This window comes from Notolepis coatsorum, assembly GCF_963971535.1.
Source record: "Notolepis coatsorum genome assembly, chromosome: 18".
Lineage (NCBI taxonomy): Eukaryota > Metazoa > Chordata > Actinopteri > Aulopiformes > Paralepididae > Notolepis > Notolepis coatsorum.
Window position 1 is genome coordinate 19,825,753 of NC_140182.1, and position 20,472 is coordinate 19,846,224.

General features: G+C 42.8%; 1 protein-coding gene across 1 annotated transcript in view; it reads right to left on the bottom strand.

The window, feature by feature from the left end:
• fanca (FA complementation group A) overlaps positions 1-20,472 on the bottom strand; it is a 104,052-nt gene that overhangs the window by 34,147 nt on the left and 49,433 nt on the right. The window contains exons 15-25 of the mRNA XM_084335098.1: positions 17,429-17,524; positions 16,043-16,105; positions 14,734-14,816; positions 13,947-14,007; positions 13,221-13,270; positions 12,050-12,126; positions 11,165-11,263; positions 10,554-10,687; positions 9,616-9,686; positions 8,085-8,184; positions 7,412-7,599 (exon numbers count right to left, since the gene is read on the bottom strand). Coding sequence (XP_084191224.1) covers positions 7,412-7,599; positions 8,085-8,184; positions 9,616-9,686; positions 10,554-10,687; positions 11,165-11,263; positions 12,050-12,126; positions 13,221-13,270; positions 13,947-14,007; positions 14,734-14,816; positions 16,043-16,105; positions 17,429-17,524 — 1,022 coding nt within the window. The remainder of the gene's footprint in view (positions 1-7,411; positions 7,600-8,084; positions 8,185-9,615; positions 9,687-10,553; positions 10,688-11,164; positions 11,264-12,049; positions 12,127-13,220; positions 13,271-13,946; positions 14,008-14,733; positions 14,817-16,042; positions 16,106-17,428; positions 17,525-20,472) is intronic.

A 20,472-nucleotide genomic window follows, 5' to 3' on the forward strand; every position in this document is an offset into this window, starting at 1 on the left:
TGGGGTAGGCAATTGTGGAGAAATGAACAAGAGTGAGCTTACACATGTCCAGCTAAAATAGAGCAAGCTCTGTTTACCGAAACCTGTTTACCAAACTACACCCCCATAATAATGAAACTACAGGAAACTACAGGAAACTGTCCAATGGGAGCGAGACATGGGTATATCCATATCTGAAACACAATGGGAAGCAGAAGCTTAGGAATAGTACAAAAATATCAAAATGTGTTAGATATAAAATTATACAATTAAAGATACTACACAGGGCCTATATAACACCCTGTACATTGAATAAAATGAATCACACCCTACTCAAATTGTGCTGGCATGGGTGTGGAGTAGAGGGTACGCTCATGCACTTGCTGTGGCACTGCCCGCTTGTTAGGAAATTTTGGTTGGACATTGCTGAGGACCTGTCAGTTACTCTCCAAATTGACATTAATCCTTGCCCTATAATGTGTATATTGGGTGTAAAAATGGACACTGCTCAAACAAAGATTGTAAATAATACTGTAGCACTGGCTTTTCTAGCATGCAAACGGATTATTTTATTGAACTGGAAAGAACGCAAACCGAACTGCTTCAGTATGGAGAACTGGCGCAAGGACTTCATGGACTTGCTATCGATGGAACAGGCTGCTCTGTCTCTTCAAGAGAGTGATAGGCCCGATGGCCTTCAAGGTCCCCTGAACTTTATTAGATCACTATCTGGAATAAGTTTGTCTACTGAACCTTTGTAACGCTCTGCAACCCCCCCCCCCCCCCCTCGCCCCTTGTTGTTATTGTTATTATTATCATTTCTTGTCTTGTTTTGTCGTGTATGTATTGTCTTGTTTGAGAAAAATAAAAAAAACTTTAAATATCAAAAAAAGGAAACTGCTCACAACAAGGTCTGTGTATTATCCTGAGTAACCGGGCCATGATTTATGGAAAGATACATTGCTTTTGGGTTTTTCAAAAGCCACAAGCCGAGTGCCATTCAGCTCCATTGTATCGGAGTGGCGGCAGATAACTCTATGGCAGATATCTCCAAAACTAAACAAATTACACCAAAACTATCTCGATGGATAGATAGCACTCTGGGTAAGGGGGGAAATGTGTTTTTCAATGGTGAAATCTGTTTACTGTTCAGAAAATAGTGAAAGGGGGCGGCTAGGTGGTGTAGTGGGCATGGCGCTCGCCACCAATGAAGGAGACGCTGGGTTCGAGCCCAGCTCTCCGCATTGCTATCAGCTTGGCTGGTCGTTCATACTAACACAATTGGCAGTGTTAGGGGTGGGAAAACTGATGGGTGGGGATCGGACATTGTGGACAGCGACTCCTACAGGTCGGTTGGTGCGCCTGCGCAGCAGAATCAGGAAGCGACGGGGGCGGCGTGTCCCTCCCACGCAGACCCCCGCCGCTGAGAGATCGCGCTGTGCAGGTGAAAAGATGCAACGGCTGCTTCCTCGAGTACCGGAGGGGACACGTGATGTAAGGCTTCGTCCACATTGCAGCTGGCTTGTGGGAGGCATGGCCTAACAGAGTTCGAGACAGGGGAGGGTAGAATTGGACGATACGAAATTGGGATGGGAGAAAAATAGAAAATGGGAGAAAAAAGTAGATAAAAAAAATAAAAAAAAAATAGTGAAAGGATTTCCAAACTGCTACTCCAACCAGAAGTCGGCAAATCTTGTTACATTGAAAACCAAATTATTTCAAATAATACTCACACTTGTGGTTAAAACACAAAAATAACTGTAACTGGGTTTAAGCACACTATAACACAGAAAGAGACAATAAGCCACACAATTACAACATTTGCAACACTTGAACATTTGCAAAACTCCAACATTTTGGGAAATTTGCTTATTTGCCATCTACCCTGGAGTTAGACAAGAAGATACATACCTTTTTCTTCTCTGTGCATGCAGTAGGAGTCTGAAGACGTTGGGAACTAGGCTAATGGAGGAACCTACTTCCAGTGACTGACGCTAAGCTAGGCTAACAGTGCGCGTCTTCCTACTCCTACTGGATGCACAGAGAAGAAAAAGGTATGACTTTCAGTGCCAACGACGAGATTTCTCGTTAGTTCATGCCAACCGTTGAGTGCCAGCTGACGAGAGATCTCGTTTTTAATCGTTATTTTTTTTATTATCGATTTCCATTCATTTTTCATCAATCTAGCCTCACGTTACCAGTGGGGATCTGTCTGAACTCGAACAGGGAAAATACCGCCCCCTATCGTCTCTCCGGATGGTACTGCACCCCTTTGGATTGGATTGAATGAAACGCATGGAGAAAAAAAAGTCCTGCTTCCACATTTTACTTGTCAGACAAGTAACCGGAGACGATCCAAGTCATTGCCCACCACCAGAACAGCGGAGAATATGTGTTTCCAGTACCCAGCGTTGGATCAATAAACGCGATCGATATTTGGAATGGCGATCAGGAATTGGAATAATCTTTTTGGAGAACATCTGATCTGAGGTAAGGAATCTATTTTACCAGTCTTGGGATAATCAGAGCTATTTTCACCTATATCAGCATGTGCTGATGTGTGTATGTGTGTGTGTGCGATCAGGAAATAAGACAATCGATTTTTCAGCCCGCTTCTATAGCGTGCATAAGTACACATATACTATCGATAATCTAGCGTTTATTTGAAAACTATTCATAAATAGGCCGAAAAATGACAACGTGTTTTGTGTATTCCAGTAAAGGCCGTTTATCACAGAATCTTAATTTTTTTCTGAAACTTTCAAAAAACTAGCGTCTTTCAAAATGGTATAAAACGGAAATTAACATATTTGACATCTTATAAAACAACTAGAACCACACATTTCGCTGCAACCACAAAGCATGCTGGGATGGAGGGAGTGGTCAACTGTCTTGTATTGCACTGTCTCTGTGCTCACTATGGTCAACTACCGGTCTGTAGCATAGCACTTTCTCTGTTCTGACCCCCTGCTTGGTGGCAGCATTTGAAGCTGCTGCTGTTGCCCTCTGGCAGTAAAAAGGTGTACTACACCAGTGACTATATGAAAGTCAATGGAGAATACTGGAAATTAATTCCCCCAAAATACCCGTTGCCTGATGTGAAACGTGATGTGAAATGTGAACCACCCTATAGTTTGTGAGATATTGCTCAGATTTACCCACAGACGCTACCCAATACATACTCGCGGTACAACAAACAGTTGTATGTGCATGTTATATATATTTTTTATTTTATTTATTATTTATATTATTTCATTTTTTTTAAATTGCATTTGAAAAGAAGACATTTGTCGCCTAAAAGTCTAATAACAGATTAATTGACTAATAATTAGTTGACAAATAGTACCCTTTCTTTCTAATGCAATTATTGACTATAAGGGTGCGATACACTGAGCAACTTTTTAACATTGTTGGGCAACGTTGTACAAGCTGATGTCTCAACAATTTTGTACTGATTGCATGACAATCTCTTGTTGCCCAGATCAATTCAAATGTATATTTTCCTCTCTGTCTCGCTTCAATTATACAATCTATATCAATAATTTAGGCAAAAGATTTCCAGATGCAAACTTTCATTTTTATGCTGATGACACTGTCATTTACTGTTGTGCTACTACTTTGACAAAAGCTCTGGAAAGTTTGCAAAATACTTTGAAAGAAATAGAATCCCAACTTCAGCAACTAAAGCTTGTTTTAAATTAATTAATTACTAAATACAAAACAAAGGTGCCTTGTCTTGCCTCTATACACACACTGCAAGGCATTCCAATTCAGATTGTGTCAACTTTTAAATACCTTGGCTTTTTACTTGATGACAGCTTGTCTTTTAAAGCCATGGGTTCTCAACCTTTATGCTGCCAAGGCACCCCTGTGTTCAATAAAATATTCCAGGGCACCCCTACATATGATAAAGACTTTTCCGGTCCTGTCTTTTTTGCTACAATGATGACAAAAGTGCTTGCTTTCAAAATAATGTTTATTTAAGAAACCGGGAAACACATTTGTGTGTATATGCAGGCTATATAATGCATTATTAACAGGTGTTTCAGGTCTAAATGGCTTAGTACTGTTGACATTACACTGCTTGCAGTAGTAAATCAAATAGCATATTTCTTTAAATAAAATTACAAAAAATTATCACTAAAGTGCTATCTGTTGCAGCTGCACACTTTTCCATAAAAATAGCATATTTGGATAAGTGTGACCATTTCTCAAAAACTGAAAATCATGTATTTTTTTTTTAAATACAGAAAAGGATCACTAAAGTGCTATCTGTTGCAGCTGCACTGTTCTCCATAAAAATAGCATATTTGGATAAGTTTGACCATATTTTTTTTAAATACAGAAAAGGATCACCAAGTTACCATTTCTCAAAAAATATAAATAAATACAGAAAATAAGCACTCGTTCACTCAGTGGACATTTCTAGCTCAATGCGAGGTCTGCTGCTGCTGGCTAATAATACGGTCAATACGTGGGGAGATCTTTGACAAGGCAACACGCATGTCATCCTCAAGGCTCAACACAGATGCTATGTGGTGCTGAATGGTATCAACACCTTAACTGCTGCATCATGAGATACTTGGTACTCAGCACCACACTCTGAAACTAGCTCTCCAGGTGGTATCAGATGAGATTTCAATGAGTTCTTCCAAGAGTTTGGATGGAGATGTGTCAGGAAGCTTTGTCACAATGTTGTCTGTACATTTTCTTTTTTTATCCAGAGTAACTTGGTGATCCTTTTCTGTGTTTTATTAAATAATGATTTTCAGATTTTGAGAAATGGTCACACTTATCCAATTTTTTTTTTTTTTTATATATCTCAGGGAACCCCTGGCAGCTCTCTGCTGCACCCTAGGGTTGAGAACCGCTGTTTTAAACCACACGTTGAAAGCCTGGTTAAGAAACTAAAAGTGAGGTTGGGTTTCTTGTTCAGAAACAAATCATGCTTTTCTTTTAATGCAAAGAAGAAACTAGTTGCTGCCACTTTTTTACCAGTATTAGATTATGGTGATGTTTTATACATGAATGCCTGCTCCACCTCACTACACATGTTGGACACTGCTTACCATGGTGTATTAAGATTTATTACCGGATATAGATCACTTACCCATCATTGCACTCTGTATGCCCGTAGACTGCTTCATTGGTACACCTTCATTTATAAAGCAATTATTGGTCAGCTCCATTTTTACCTCGGTTCATACCTCACCATCACATCAAACCCATTTTACAGCTTACGATCCCAGGACTATTTATATGCCTCAGTACCCAGAACCCGCACAGAGTTTGGGAAAAGGGCCTTGAATGAATGAATGAATGAATGAATGAATGAATGAATGAATGAATGAATGAATGAATGAAAACTTTATTTAACAGATTGCAGAATGGGTACAATACAGTACGGCTCCATACACACAATTGTTAAGGGGATGCAGACCAGAGAAAGACTTTTGTCTTGTTTACATCAGGGTCCCCCATTTTCAATTCATAGTGACATTTATGACATACCGGTACTCAACATACATGACATTTATGGCATACATGACATACAGGTATTTAGTACTGTTACATTTGTGACATATACGATATACGATACAGTACTGTTACCCATAGATCCTGACAGAGTATATACATATGATGGGGAGGGGACTGTACATTAGGAGGGGGTGGGTGGGTGGGAGAGAAATATACATACGGTGGGGAGAGAATATATACATACGGTGGGGAGGAGACTGTACATTTGGAGGGGGTGGGTGGGTGGGAGAGAAATATACATACGGCGGGGAGATAATATATACATGCGGTGGGAAGGAGACTGTCTATTAGGAGGGGGTGGGGGGGTTTGGACATTTACGGTGGCCAGTTTCGAATTGAAGCCTCCCGTAGGTGCTCTTTAAGAGCGGTTTTGAATGTGGGTAGGGATTCACATTCCTTTACAGCTTTGGGTAGGGCGTTCCACATTGATGTGGCATAATTGTGAAACGTGTTTAGTCCCTTGTTTGAGCCGAATCTGGGTTTAACATGATTTGTTGAGCTTCCTCTGGTGTTGTGGTTGTGGTATTCACTGACCTTTGGGAAGTATTTTGACATGTACATGGGTACCTTAGACGTATAGTGTATCTTGTAGACCAGGCCTATTGCAAGTTGCTGTACTCTGTCGTCTACTCTAAGCCATCCTAGGTTGTCAAAGTGGGCAGGAGTGAGGTGGGTTCTAGGGGTAAGGTCAAGTAGAAGTCTGACCAGTTTGTTTTGTGATGTTTGTAATCTTGTTTTCAGCGCCTTTGAGGTGCTTTGGTATAGTCGTAGTACCCTTGAATGAGTGCTCCTGCCAGAGTCTTCAGGGTATTCTTGTTTACCAGAGAGGAGATCCAGTACAAGAATCTAGTTTGTTGGTTGACTTTTTTTATGACCTTGGATGCCATTTTGTCACAGGAAAGATTTGCCTCTAGGATGGAACCTAGGTATGTAATTTCATCTTTCCTTGTGACAATATTGTCACCCACTGTAACTGAGAAGCCGTCTGTCTTGCTGAGTTTGTTATTTGACCCGAAGAGAATGGACTCTGTTTTACCCAGGTGTAATGATAGTTTGTTATCAGTGAGCCAGGTGCAGATTCTGCCGAGTTCAGAGCTGAGGGTTTTTTCAACCTGTAACTTGTTCTTGTCAGAGACCAGCAGGGCTGAGTCGTCCGCAAACAAGAACAAGTTGCAGTCACGTTCATGTTCTCTGCTCCCTCTGCCTGGAATGGAATTAAAAAAACGTTGAAACTGCAGGCTCTCACTACCATATCTGATTTTAAAGTTCAAATTAAGGGCATTTTAAAGAATGAGATGGGAGAATGTCGATGCTTCACTGCATAATGTGGTGTTATATTTTATATTTTTAACTTGACCTTCTCTCCCCAGCAACCTCCTGCAAAGCCTCACCTTCCCTCCTCTTTCTACCTTTTTTACCCTACCCTCCAATCTCCCCCAAATCCCATTCAATCTTGTTTGCTGCAGCTCAAATGTATCCCCTTGCCCCACTTTGCCTTTTATGTCTCTGTCTGTGTTTTGTGTATTTGTATGTTTTTGTTTTGCTGCCATTTTGGCCAGGTCTTGCTCGAAAAAGAGATCTTTGATCTCAAGTGACTACCTGGTAAAATAAAGGTTAAATAAAATAAAGGTTAAATAAACAAGCTGATGTCTCAACAATTTTGTACTGATTGCATGACAATCTCTTGTTGCCAAGATCAATTCAAATGTATATTTTCCTCTCCGTCTCACTTCATTGTGGGCCTGTGAAGCCCATTGACATCATGCATTGTGATTTAATAAAATAAACCTCACTTGACATTCCCGTTGACGAGCACATTGCCGTTGCTACATTTCCCCGCCGTGTTGCCCAGAAAGTTGCCCAGTGTATCATCGCCACCGGCAGCGTCTCTCACCTGACGCAGAAGAGCATGTTGTCGTGTGTGGTGCAGACCAGGGCGGAGCTCAGGGCCGCTGTAACGGACACAGGTTTGGACGGAAGGGGCGGAACCATCTGGACCAGAGGACTCTGGGAGTTGGAGGCGTGGAGGTGGACTACAAACACTGCCAGGCCCACTATGTGTGCTGCGCTCAGCGATGAGGCCTAAGGAAAGAGGTTTGTGGTTATGATGTTGTGGTCGAAAATATTAATCATGTTCATAGTTCTGTTATGAATACATATTTCTTTGTACAAAGCTTTAACTAGTTTAACTAGTCAAGACACTAGGCGACAGTCTGACAGTGTTCTTAAAACAACGGCCAAGGCCCAGAACAGCTTGACTTAGATATGACATGTCCAAGTAAATCACATCTTGTTCTTCTTCATATCAGTCTTGTGTGAGACACGACAAAACCCCAAAGCCCATCTTTCTTTAAATTTTTCCATCTTATTTTGTATTTTTTTTAATCTTTAGAGAGAGAGAGAGAGAGAGAGAGAGAGAGAGAGAGAGAGAGAGAGAGAGAGAGAGAGAGAGAGAGAGACAGCCAGCCAGCACCACAAATAACCCATATAGAGGAAAGCTGTAGAAAACATGAAGAACCTAAAGAAAACACTGTACATGTAGAAGTAGAGACACAGTGGAGATGTACCTGGTTATAGAACAGGTCCCAGAGTCGGTGAAGGAGGGCAGTGACCAGCTCCGTGTGTCCCAGTAGAACGCTGACAAACTGGGCCGCCCACAGGCTCTGTCTGGGGGTTCATAGAGAAAGCACAGAGCTCACAGACATAACAGGGACAGTCTCTTAATAACATTAATATACGGGTTAAGATGTCATATGCATGTACTCCTGATTGGAATAGGAAACACTTAGGAAACAACAAAGCCATGATCATGTTTGAAACGGCCCAGAATAGTCTAGCTCCATCAAAACTGAGCCTGAGAGAGCCAAGGAACGAGAGTCCAAGATCACAAAAGGTTAAAGGTAGAATCTGTAATGCTGTCAAACATCAACCTCTAGGCAAAAGAGCCCCACTTAGTATTGCACTGGGGGGTTTGTTCTAAAGGACTCCACTATGTCTTACTTATTAGGACGGTTTGTTTTAGAGGACTCCAGTATGTCTTACTTATTAGGAGGGTTTGTTCTAAAAGACTCCAGTACGTCTTACTTATTAGGGGGATTTGTTCTAAAGGACTCCAGTATGTCTTACTTATTAGGACAGTTTGTTTTAGAGGACTCCAGTATGTCTTACTTATTAGGAGGGTTTGTTTTAGAGGACTCCAGTATGTCTTACTTATTAGGAGGGTTTGTTTTAAAGGACTCCAGTATGTCTTACTTATTAGGACGGTTTGTTTTAGAGGACTCCAGTACGTCTTACTTATTAGGAGGGTTTGTTTTAGGGCGGCTGGGTGGCGTAGCGGAGATTGCGCTCGTCACCAATGCAAGAGACTCCGGTCTCGACCCCCCGAGTCAGCGTTGCCTGCGGCTTGGTCCAGTCGTCATACTATCTCAATTGGCAGAGGTAGCGGGTTGGAAAGTCGATGGGTGGGGATTGGACGTTGTGGACAGCGACTCCTACAGGTCGGTTGGGTGACGCCTGTACAGCAGAGACAGGAAGTATCGGGGGCAGCGTGAGCCTCCCACGCGTTACTCCTCGCCACTGAGAGTCCGCGCTGTCTGGTGAAAAGATGCGACAGGCTGCCTCCTCGTGTACCGGAGGGGACACGTGATGCAAGGCTTCTATCCTCACTACAGCCGACCAGTGGGAGACATAGTCTAGCAACGTTCAAGACAGGGGAGGGGAGAATTGAAGGGGAGAATTGGCTATACGAAATTGGGATGGGAGAAAAATAGAAAAAATAAGGAGAAAAAGTAAAAGAAAAAAGAAAAAAAAGGAGGGTTTGTTTTAGAGGACTCCAGTATGTCTTACTTATTAGGAGGGTTTGTTTTAGAGGACTCCAGTATGTCTTACTTATTAGGAGGGTTTGTTTTAGAGGACTCCAGTACGTCTTACTTATTAGGAGGGTTTGTTTTAGAGGACTCCAGTATGTCTTACTTATTAGGAGGGTTTGTTTTAGAGGACTCCAGTATGTCTTACTTATTAGGAGGGTTTGTTTTAGAGGACTCCAGTATGTCTTACTTATTAGTAGGGTTTGTTTTAGAGGACTCCAGTATGTCTTACTTATTAGGAGGGTTTGTTTTAGAGGACTCCAGGACACACTGGCAGAAGGTTCTCAAGATCATATTGACCACCTGAAAAGAAAATGAAAATGAAAGATGGTTATAAGAAAGAAAACAAGAAACATACAATTACTAACAGATACATTAACATTAACCATGCAGAAGTATATAGATTGAGCATCAGTTCTGCTTCCATTGGCTTTCTGGCGTAAGGAAGTTGTTAACTTAATTATCAATATAATTAAGTTGTTAACTTAATTATATTATATGATGGAATAATAATATGAATAATCTGAAATTAATAATTGCATTCAATGCAACATCAAATGTAGCACCTTATTCATGAGCAGGTATAAAATGTTCTTCACTTTACATTACCACAACAAATGATACACCTGTAAAGTCTGTGATGAAGAATATGAATACACTATGCGATACCATGCAAGATATTGGTGCCACAACATTTTGCAACTATGCGACAAAATGTATCAGTTAATCATGCCAGTGTGGCCAGCTTAGATTAGTCTGGAGCCCTGGACTGGCTGCAGATGGGCAACATTGAAAATTGTAGATTAAATGTTACTATAAACTCCCTGCTCCCTTAGATAGTCTGTTTTGTAGCAAGGTTTGTATAGTCCACAGTAAACAAAAACTAGCAAGCTATTACCTAACTTACAGGTGATCATACCATTTGTTTCCTGTAGGAATTATTTTCATGACACCACAGCATTGACAGAAAGCATAATCCATCTCCCTAATATAATTTTCAAAGTACATGTGTGCCCAAGCATTTAAGTATATGGAATGTTTTGAAAACAGACGTCCACTCAACAAACTAATAATGAAATTACATGAAGTTAACTGTGGTAAACATCAGACAACTCGACGTCATCCAGTGACTGAAGCACAACTAGGATTAACTGGCAGAGTATCCCGTACTTTGACATGTAGCTCAGGGAACGAGGGCGTGTCTGTGTGAAGCTTGATGAATGTCTGGCCAATGGGCTCATCAGGACAGCTGGGGAAGATGACAGTCAGGGTGTGGGAGATCCTGGCCAGCTGGGCTGAGACCTCTGGAAACACATGGACAATATGACAGGAGTTTAGAAAGTGGGACTCAAAACCACTAGGTTCAGTGTTTGTTTGTTTGTTTGTTTGTTTGTTTGTTTGTTTGTTTGTTTGTTTGTTTGTTTGTTTGTTTGTGTGTGTGTGTGTGTGTGTGTGTGCGTGTGAATAGTGAATATGTCTTTATCTGCCACATGGTTGACACTGTATGGTATGTATGGTGGTCTAAAAATGTCATGATACTGGGATTCAATTATCAATATAATGTTGTGGACTCAAGTATCATGATGCACTGCTACACAATATATACACACCTGGTGTGTGTGTGTGTGTGTGTGTGTGTGTGTGTGTGTGTGTGTGTGTGTGTGTGTGTGTGTGTGTGTGTGTGTGTGTGTGTGTGTGTGTGTGTGTGTGTGTGTGTGTGTGTGTGTGTGTGTGTGTGTAGGTGTGTGTGCGCACGCGCGCGTCACTGCAGTCATACCTACCTCCGTCACTGTCCTCTGAGACTAGTCCTCTGAACTCCTGCAGTTGGACCTTCAGCACATCCTGGGGGTCATCATCACTCTTCACACGCACTCCCACCCCTGAGAGCACAACATACAGTACAGAGCTCTATAACTCCCACCCCTGAGAGCACAACATACATTTACATTTACATTTAGTCATTTAGCTGACGCTTTTATCCAAAGTTCTGTACGACAAGTCATCAGGAAGGGTACAACTCTATCAGCTGAGTAACAATGTTCATCAAAGTGTTGCGTGTTACAGTGTAGGTTAGTTTATTAAGACAAGTGCATGACAGTAAGGTTAGTTACACTTTAAACATACACTTTAACGCTATATAACTCCCACCCCTGAGCTCTGTAGCTACACAGAGTAACCTAGCAATTGATTGAGCTGTCCTTAAGTATCCCAGTTTCTACAAATAAACCAAATAATTACAGCGGTGCACCGATACCAATACTCATTCCCAAGAGTATTCATTACACCTACACGCAAAGCACAATGGGGTATTGCAATCAATTGTATGTGTGTGTATCTGTCTGTCTGTGTATCCGTCTGTGTGTGTATCTGTCTGTGTGTGTGTGTATCTGCCTGTCTGTGTCTATTGTTTAAGTCCAAGGCTTCCTACTAGACAGACTCAGAATACAAATCGGAATTGGACCTCAAAATCCAGGCTTGGGCTGTCTTTAGATTGTTATCGTTTACCTCCTGATATTACATATTCCTGACTGGCGGTCTGGTTTACAGGTTGACGTACACTTTAGCACATGTGTAAGATCTCTCTGACCGCCATTTCAGTTTGAAAATGTGTATAATGTACAAAAATGGCTGATGATGTGAAGATAAAGGGGGTCAGGTATACTCACTGTCTTGTTGTCTCCGTCTCTCTTTCTGACAGGATTCAACATAGGATGAATACAGAGCAGCAGGGATCTTATCTGCTCTGGACAACAGAAAAACCGTACGCAAAACAGTCAAGATATCATGTCAAACTGATCCTCTATAAGATATACAGAGATAGGTGGCATAAATGAGAAGATTTTTTAGTGGTAAAAATGTATTTCACAAGCATGAGGTGTCACATAAAATGATCCTCACCTGCCTAAATATACAGTATATATTATAGTATAGTATAGTATAGTATTAGTATAGTATAGTATAGTATTAGTATTAGTATAGTATAGTATAGTATAGTATAGTATAGTATAGTATAGTATAGTATATTATATACTCAGGAGTAACTTATTCATTAGCTTACCAGAATGTCACCAACCAACTTAATTATTTAGCAGCCAAAATAGATTTTTTTAAGAGTAGAACAGACTGAAGGTTTATAACATTTGGTATTTGGCTGGTGGGTAGTGGTAATTTAAAGCGCTGTTCATTAGTTATAAACAGACATTACAGGGGTGCTTTACCCCCAAAACAATGCTAATTTATTAGCTGTGACCAGCAGCTCTATAGCGGTCAATCGGTTGGTTAGTTGTTTGGCTGGCTGGCTGGTTGGACCACAAAAATCTCCCCACCCTCTAGCGGCCACAGTTTTAGCTTTTGTGTGAATGCATGCATATAAAGTTTAGGTTATATTTCAAGTACTCCTCCAGCCTCCTCAGTCCTGACCTTGGGTTAAGTTGGCCTACTTTCAACCCTCTGGAAGCTAACGATGAGCCGGTGGGTCATGATCCAACATGAACGTCACTGTCTTTTGAAGGCCTTAGCGGGCTCAGTCTTTAAGCTAGCGCAGAGTGATGTCATATGAAACTAGAGATGGCAAGTAATCCATTACCAAACATGTCATACTAGCTTACCGGGAAAGGGTCTAAAAATATTGCTCCAAATTGGAACGTTCTTTCCTGTGACACCTCCCATCTTTAGTCTGCAAATAACACCACCTGACTTTTTCAGGTGTAATTTGCAGCAAAAAGACATTGCCGTTTTGAGATATGTATGAGAGTATGTGCCCCTCTTAGTGATCATCTGCTATATGTGTTGTGGGGAGACAGGTGACATCGCTTAAAGGCTGAAACAATAACATACTTTTTGAGAGATTCTATGAAACGCATCTGGGTGTCGGTCTTCACAGGAAGCTGCAGACAGACACAAACAAACAAACTGCATTATATGGACAATTACAGCACTGAAGATCTGAATTTAATTGAGCAAATAATTATTAAGGTACTGCCCTTGGGGTTAAACAAATTGAATAGCCTTTTTAGTTAAGTGTTAACTTCATTGGATATAAATATATTAATATTTTGATGTGCAATCCTCTTTTTCATAAAGAAATATAAAACTAAGCCAACAAATTATGAGATAAAAAAAAAAAAAAAAATCTGTGACAAAAACCTAACCAAAAGCATTCAGATGAAACACATGTACAGTATGCAATGTACATTATACAGCATATCATAATATTGTAATATATCATATCTATAACAATGTCGATATTGTTATATCGGCTGACCCAAATGCTTCAAAGGCAATAGATGCCAAAATCAAGATCTGAATGCTTCAATAAATCAGTTTTTCTCAGACAAGGACATTAGTTATGAAAACTTTCAGAAAATAGCTCTCATTTACCTGCTGCATTGAAACTTTGCGCACAGGAAGAATTAAGCTTATTGAAGCTTATGAAGATTATTTGCTGATCATTACTACTGAAGCTTCAAAGCCCCAAAAACGGTAATCGTGACAGCCCTAGTAATATGACAGAATACTTTGTTGAATAGCCTGACATAGAAAAAAATATAAAAGATCTCTCACCACTCTGGGTGTCAGGAGGGCTGGGAGGAACCGGCTCAGAAAATATGGCCTCCGGAAAATACTGCAGGAGTGTAGGAGATGAGTGTTATTGATTACTACTAGTATTGATTAGTAGTGTGTCATCAATCCATTTCTTACCAAGTGAAACAGAAGAAGACTTTATCAATGTCACCAACTGAAAAATAGGCCACTGATTAAATCTAACATGACTATCAGTTTGTTTCCTGGAGCTATAGTTGTGTGGAGGGATTCACTCGATCGTAAAGGCCCAAATCTGGAATCAAAACATAAACAAATTGGTAGCCCCACAACCTAAATATAAAATATAGGGATAGAGACAGATTTTCATTCTGTAATTGATTGACCAAGCTCTTGATGCACAAACTAACAGGTAAATGTGAGGTTTTTTTTATTGTATTTGCTGTATTTTGTGGCTTGTCTCATTTACATTGGTAAACAGTGTAAACTGGAGTAAAACATACCTATATCTTGATGTCAACTTGGTTTTAGAAAGTAAAACATATATATATATATTCCATCTAGAAGTCAAACTCTTCAAAAAAGGATGTGAATATAGCCATTTATATGAATAGAAATATACCGCATTGGGGCTTTAAAACGTCTCATTACTGCACTACTCAGTAGTCACCAAGTAGCCAAACAGAGCAGCACTATGAGTAAGTAAACAAGTGTTCAGACAACAACCTGGGGATGAGAAGCTGAGGATACAGGTCGTCTACACTAAGTACAAGGAACAAGCAGCTATATAAATAGAGTAGTAGAACACCTGGCCTCCATGACTGTGGCTGAGATCCTTCCTGTGCTCTCAAACAGAGAAACAGCCTTTTCCACATCCTGCAGAGCCTGGCACTGGGGTAGAAAATATATACACACACGCACACGCACACACACACACACACACACACACACACACACACACACACACACACACACGGTCTCATTTATCAAGAAGTACACAAACAAACTTTATACATACACACATATACACACTTTGGTACTACAGCCCTGCTCCACTACAGCCATCGAAGGAATGCTGCACTGAAAGGTGCTCCTCTGCCTGCGTTCTTGTTGTGTCACGTTCCCATGACAGCGTCCAAGCTCAAGAATCGCAGAGGTTCAATTCTCGATTCTCCTAACACACTGCATTGAATTTGAAATATAGAGATTTCTTTTTCTGGTGTATTGATTCACATGAAAAATCTATTCATTCATTTAAATCCATATAGGCTATGCTGTTCAATTGAAACATTTGCCAGAACACTATTAAAAGTGACAAAAACATTCATTCTCTGGCTGTAGATTGTGGCTGTGCTGTAGTTTGTTTCCGGCATGTACTCACATACAGTAGCTATGTAATGTTATTGTTTTCCAGAGTGACTGTTCATTGCTTCTTTATATACATATCTGTTCTCCTCTCCTTCTCTATGTCAACACAACTCAAACTACCATTAGCCCTCACAACTACATGCCTAACCCTCAAACTACCCTTAGCCCTCATGACTACATGCCTAACCCTCAAACTACCCTTAGCCCTCATGACTACATGTCTAACCCTCAAACTACCCTTAGCCCTCATGACTACATGCCTAACCACTACCCTTAGCCCTCACGACTACATGCCTAACCACTACCCTTAGCCCTCACGACTACATGCCTAACCACTACCCTTAGCCCTCACGACTACATGCCTAACCCTCAAACTACCCTTAGCCCTCATGACTACATGCCTAACCACTACCCTTAGCCCTCACGACTACATGCCTAACCCTCAAACTACCCTTAGCCCTCATGACTACATGCCTAACCACTACCCTTAGCCTTCACGACTACATGCCTAACCCTCAAACTACCCTTAGCCCTCATGACTACATGTCTAACCCTCAAACTACCCTTAGCCCTCATGACTACATGTCTAACCCTAACATTAACAAAACCCTCATCTTGGCGGGCGGGCGTGTACACACACACAAACACGAGCAAATAACAACACACACACAATGACATCCCAGTCATACTCAAGAGAGGAAAATAATGACAGGTAATGACACAAAATAGCCACTAGGTGTCAGTGTTACCTGCACTGGTGATCCAGCTGCTCCAGAGACGTCTTCATACAGACCCATGTCCTCCACAGACACCTACACAACCACACACACAGACACACATACATTATTTTCACACATATTGACTTCCTTAACATGTACTATATAATAACAGTGGGCAGCGCTCTGCCCTCCCTCAACCGCCCCTGCTGAACTACTGCCCTCCAGTGGAGCTGATCAGTGGTCAAGAGTAGAAGACTGTGGTTGTACTGGGCGGCTCCCAGGTGTAAATGTTTGTAAAACTGTGTGTGTGTGTCTCCCTGTGTGAGAGAAGTAGGACGTTGCTGAAAACCAATGCTCAACCAATCTACCCTTGCAGGGCCAAGGCTAAGAGAATAGTCAAAGACTCTATAAGTCAACACAGCGCGTTATGTTCTCCTCTCCTTCTCCAAGTCAACACAACACATTCTGTTCTCCTCTCCTTCTCTAAGTCAACGCGTTATGTTCTCCTCTCCTTCTCTAAGTCAACGCGTTATGTTCTCCTCTCCTTCTCTAAGTCACACAGCATATTCTGTTATCCTCTCCTTCTCTAAGTCAACACAACACATTCTGTTATCCTCTCCTTCTCTAAGTCAACGCGTTATGTTATCCTCTCCTTCTCTGTGGAGCAGGTAGAACGGCTTGTTGTCGTTGCGCTGATGCAAGATATTTCAGATCACATTTTGTGAGAAATCTTAGTTATTATGTGCTTCAGGGTTCCTGCAGGTTTCAACTAGATAAATGTAAGCATTTTTAAGACCACTTTGAATAAAATGTATTAACTACTTCACAGCCATACTGGCAAAAATGTATGAAGGAAATTTTTTTTTTTTTTTTAACCAGGAAGTCCCATTGTCTGAGATACAATATCTATTTTGCAAGGGAGACCTGGTTGCAAGGGAGACCTGGCAAAGTAGAAGTAACTTCCTAATCCAATACATTTTAAGACCTATCAAAATACATATTTAAGATATTTTTAAGGCCTGCATTTCTGATTATCTTTTTAAAACCCTGTGGGAATCCTGGCGCTTGTTATAAACAACTTAATAGACAACAGAATTGTGCATCATCAATATCATGACTTTTTCACAATATGATCCCATTGAAAGATAAATTATCGGACAGTCCTAGTCCTTGACAATAATGGAAGTTTAACCACCTAGTGGCAGGTAACATTCACACCAGGATAGTGCAAAATCGTCTTTACAAGCCAGAGTTTGAATATATACAGAGAATGACATAATGGAGCTGATCGTAAAGTAGCCACGTAGGACTAGTGCCAACAATCCTTAAACTGCATCCCGGATCCTCAAGGAATCTATAAAAATCTAAAAATACATTAAAAAAAGACAACACATTGATTCCTTCCCTGGTCTTTACCTTGAGGTCAGCCAGCCTGGTCTTAGCCAGTGAGATATACTCCAACAACAGGCCCCGGTGTTTCAATGCTACATAAGGTGGGTGGAGAATGTGGACCTGAGGAGATAAGAATAACATGATATTAACCTGTTTCTGAGATAAGAATAACATGATATTAACCTGTTTCTGAGATAAGAATAACGTTAGGTTATGACTATAACCAAGTTCTGTTAATTAGTGGTGCCGCTCGGCATCACTCATGCACTCCCTCGCGTACGTGCACGCGCACTGAATAAATTCCACAAATGTACCTTTAATACCAGTATTAGTCTGACCACACCCCTCGTTAGCTTACCTTCATAAGCAGGTGTGTGGTCACCTGCTCTCCTCCTTCCCAAGCTTTCACCACAAGGTGAGGTCAAGGGCTGCAGCGGCGTCGGATGCCGAGCGTCACCACTAATTAACAGAACTTGGTTATAGTCATAACCTAACGTTCTGTATCATTTAGTGGATCCGCTCGGCATCACTCATGCACATAGGGAGGCCGAGCGGAGCCACCGGCCGACAAATACACCCCGCTGAAGGCCCCCCACAACCATCAGAACAGGGAGGGCCGAGCCCCCCCGACCCCCCCTAATGGAGGGCACCCCCCCTATTAGAGGTTTCCCGGGAGGGCGACGAACCCGACCGTGCGAAGAGGCACTCAAGCAACTCAACGCACAGGGTGAGCAGACCGTGGCTTGACCCCACGACTACACACACGCACAACCCGCATGCCACCCGGGAACGAACGGAGGGAACAACCTTGTTACTGCCCCCAGAATCACGGGGTCAAGGGTAAACCTAACCCCGTGGCAAGGCCGTAGCAGCGGAGCGCGAAGGAAGACCCAGACCCACCAAAGTGACTGGATCCCCTGGAACGGGGGCCCGGAGAAGTCCATGATGCCAGCATCAAGACCCCACCAGGTGGGCACTTAGTGACCCCGCCCCCCACATCGCCAGCGTATTCGGACAAAGGCCCCTCAGCCGAGCGGGCCCTGTCCCCCCAATAGTACACCGCCTGGCACACTGACCCTGCAGAACAGGCAGTCAGCATGGCCGTAAGCACACAAAAAAGGATAACCAACGGAAGCAGGCAGCGCACCGGGGAAAAGACCAGGCAACAGGCTGTTAACCCGAGCCTGGAGACTGCGGACGAGACAGGCGCCAGAGGGGACAGCTGAACACAGCCGCCCCGGCAGAAGGGGCGCATGCTGGCGTTGTTGCATGACCAAGCCTCCATTTAAAAACCCTCACCCAGAGGGTTGGAGGCAGAGAAGGCTGACACGATTGGCAGACGTCATGAACGTGCAGGGGCACCATCAACCGGTTAACCCGGGAGTTGACACTGCCCCAACACACCAGAGAACCAACCACCCAGTCGGACTCGTAACCCTATGCGGTGGTTGGTCCCATAACCCCCCAGGGAAAAACTCCAAAACACACCTGCGGCACTGCCGCAGTAACCGTGTTCCAGTTTCCAACAGGGTTATCCCGGGCCTACGGGTCAACGAAAACATTACTTCAGACCGGGCCCGGTGATACGGGGAGCACAGGGTCCCCCGAGGAGGTCAAAGACCACTCCAACAGGCCCCTCTTCGCCACGCGTAAGAGAAGAGCGCAAGAATGGAAAACCAGCCCCAACACCCCGTACTTGGTATTCCCAGGAGGTCACCCAACCAAGTACTAACCAAGACCAACCTGCGTGGCGGCCGAGAGCCGACGAGATCGGGCGTGTACAGGTTGGTACGGCCGTAAGCCATTACGACAGGGTAGAATACAATGTACCCAACAAGGGTTCCATAGCGCTTAACCCTGCGACACCCGGACCGACCTAGCATTTTTTCCCCTGAAAAAAGCCCAAGTCCCTCAGGGTACCAGAACAGCAGATCTGCATCCCCGGCGGACAACAGGTTTAACTGATCCGGACCAGCGTGACCAGAACCAGTCCCGTGCCCTAACCACGCCGACCTGCCAACTCCAGGAGAAGGGGCAGATATGCGTGTTGATCTTAAACATAAAAAGAAGGCGCCACTCAGACGTTTCGGTGCGAACCGCGCCCGGCGGCCCACCCCCAGGGCGTGAGACCCTTCCACACATGTTCAGATCCATTCCGTTATCATCCCCTGATATGAACGAGAACCCGTCGACAACCACACAGGTCGTCGGAAGAGGAAAACCCCCATCCCAATTGCTTTATAAAAACGCTGTTTTAACCCCAAGCAACCAAGGCGTGCCAGTCAGTTACCTAATGTCCAACAGAACATCCTGAGCTAGCACTATGTGTGCGTTGGGCATATCCACATCAATAATAGGCTATTTAGACCATCTTATTGAATCCCCAAGACGCCCAGGGGAACGACAAGAGGGGCGGGATGCAACCAACTCCATGAATGAATGAATGAAAACTTTAACCAACAGATTGCAGAAAGGGTACAACACAGTACGGCTCAATACACACAATTGTTAAGGGGAGGCAAACCTGAGAAAGACGTTAGTCTTGTTTCCATCAGGGACCCCCATTTCCAATTCATATAGACACATCCAACTCTTTATAATAATAAAGAAGAAGCATCACCCGTATGAACCCAACTGCACAGCTGGGAGTAAAAAACTGTTTACATGTTTTTACATCCAGTCACTCCTTTTGTCAAAGAGTAAAGACCGGACCTTCCCAGAAACCTTCCCACATGAGTCGTAGTCATGAAAAAGACATGCCAACTGTGAGTCACGTGACCAACCGACTCAAGTTTACACATAAATCGAGCGTAGCAGACCCATAAGCCCTACGCTCTAACTCGACACCTCAACACTCTGTAACTCATGGAAGGCGTCGCCATAGCAACATCGCTATGACGAGGGAAACCCCGCACACGGCTCCTGTTTGTAATAGGAGTCGGCAGGATAACCCCCCCCCCCCCCCCCCCCCCCCTGCCAAGACGTCCTAACGGCTCGGCCCTGACTGGCTCAGCAGAATGATATAAAATCTCCTAAACCAATCAAGTGGGAAGGAGGGGTTTATTCGA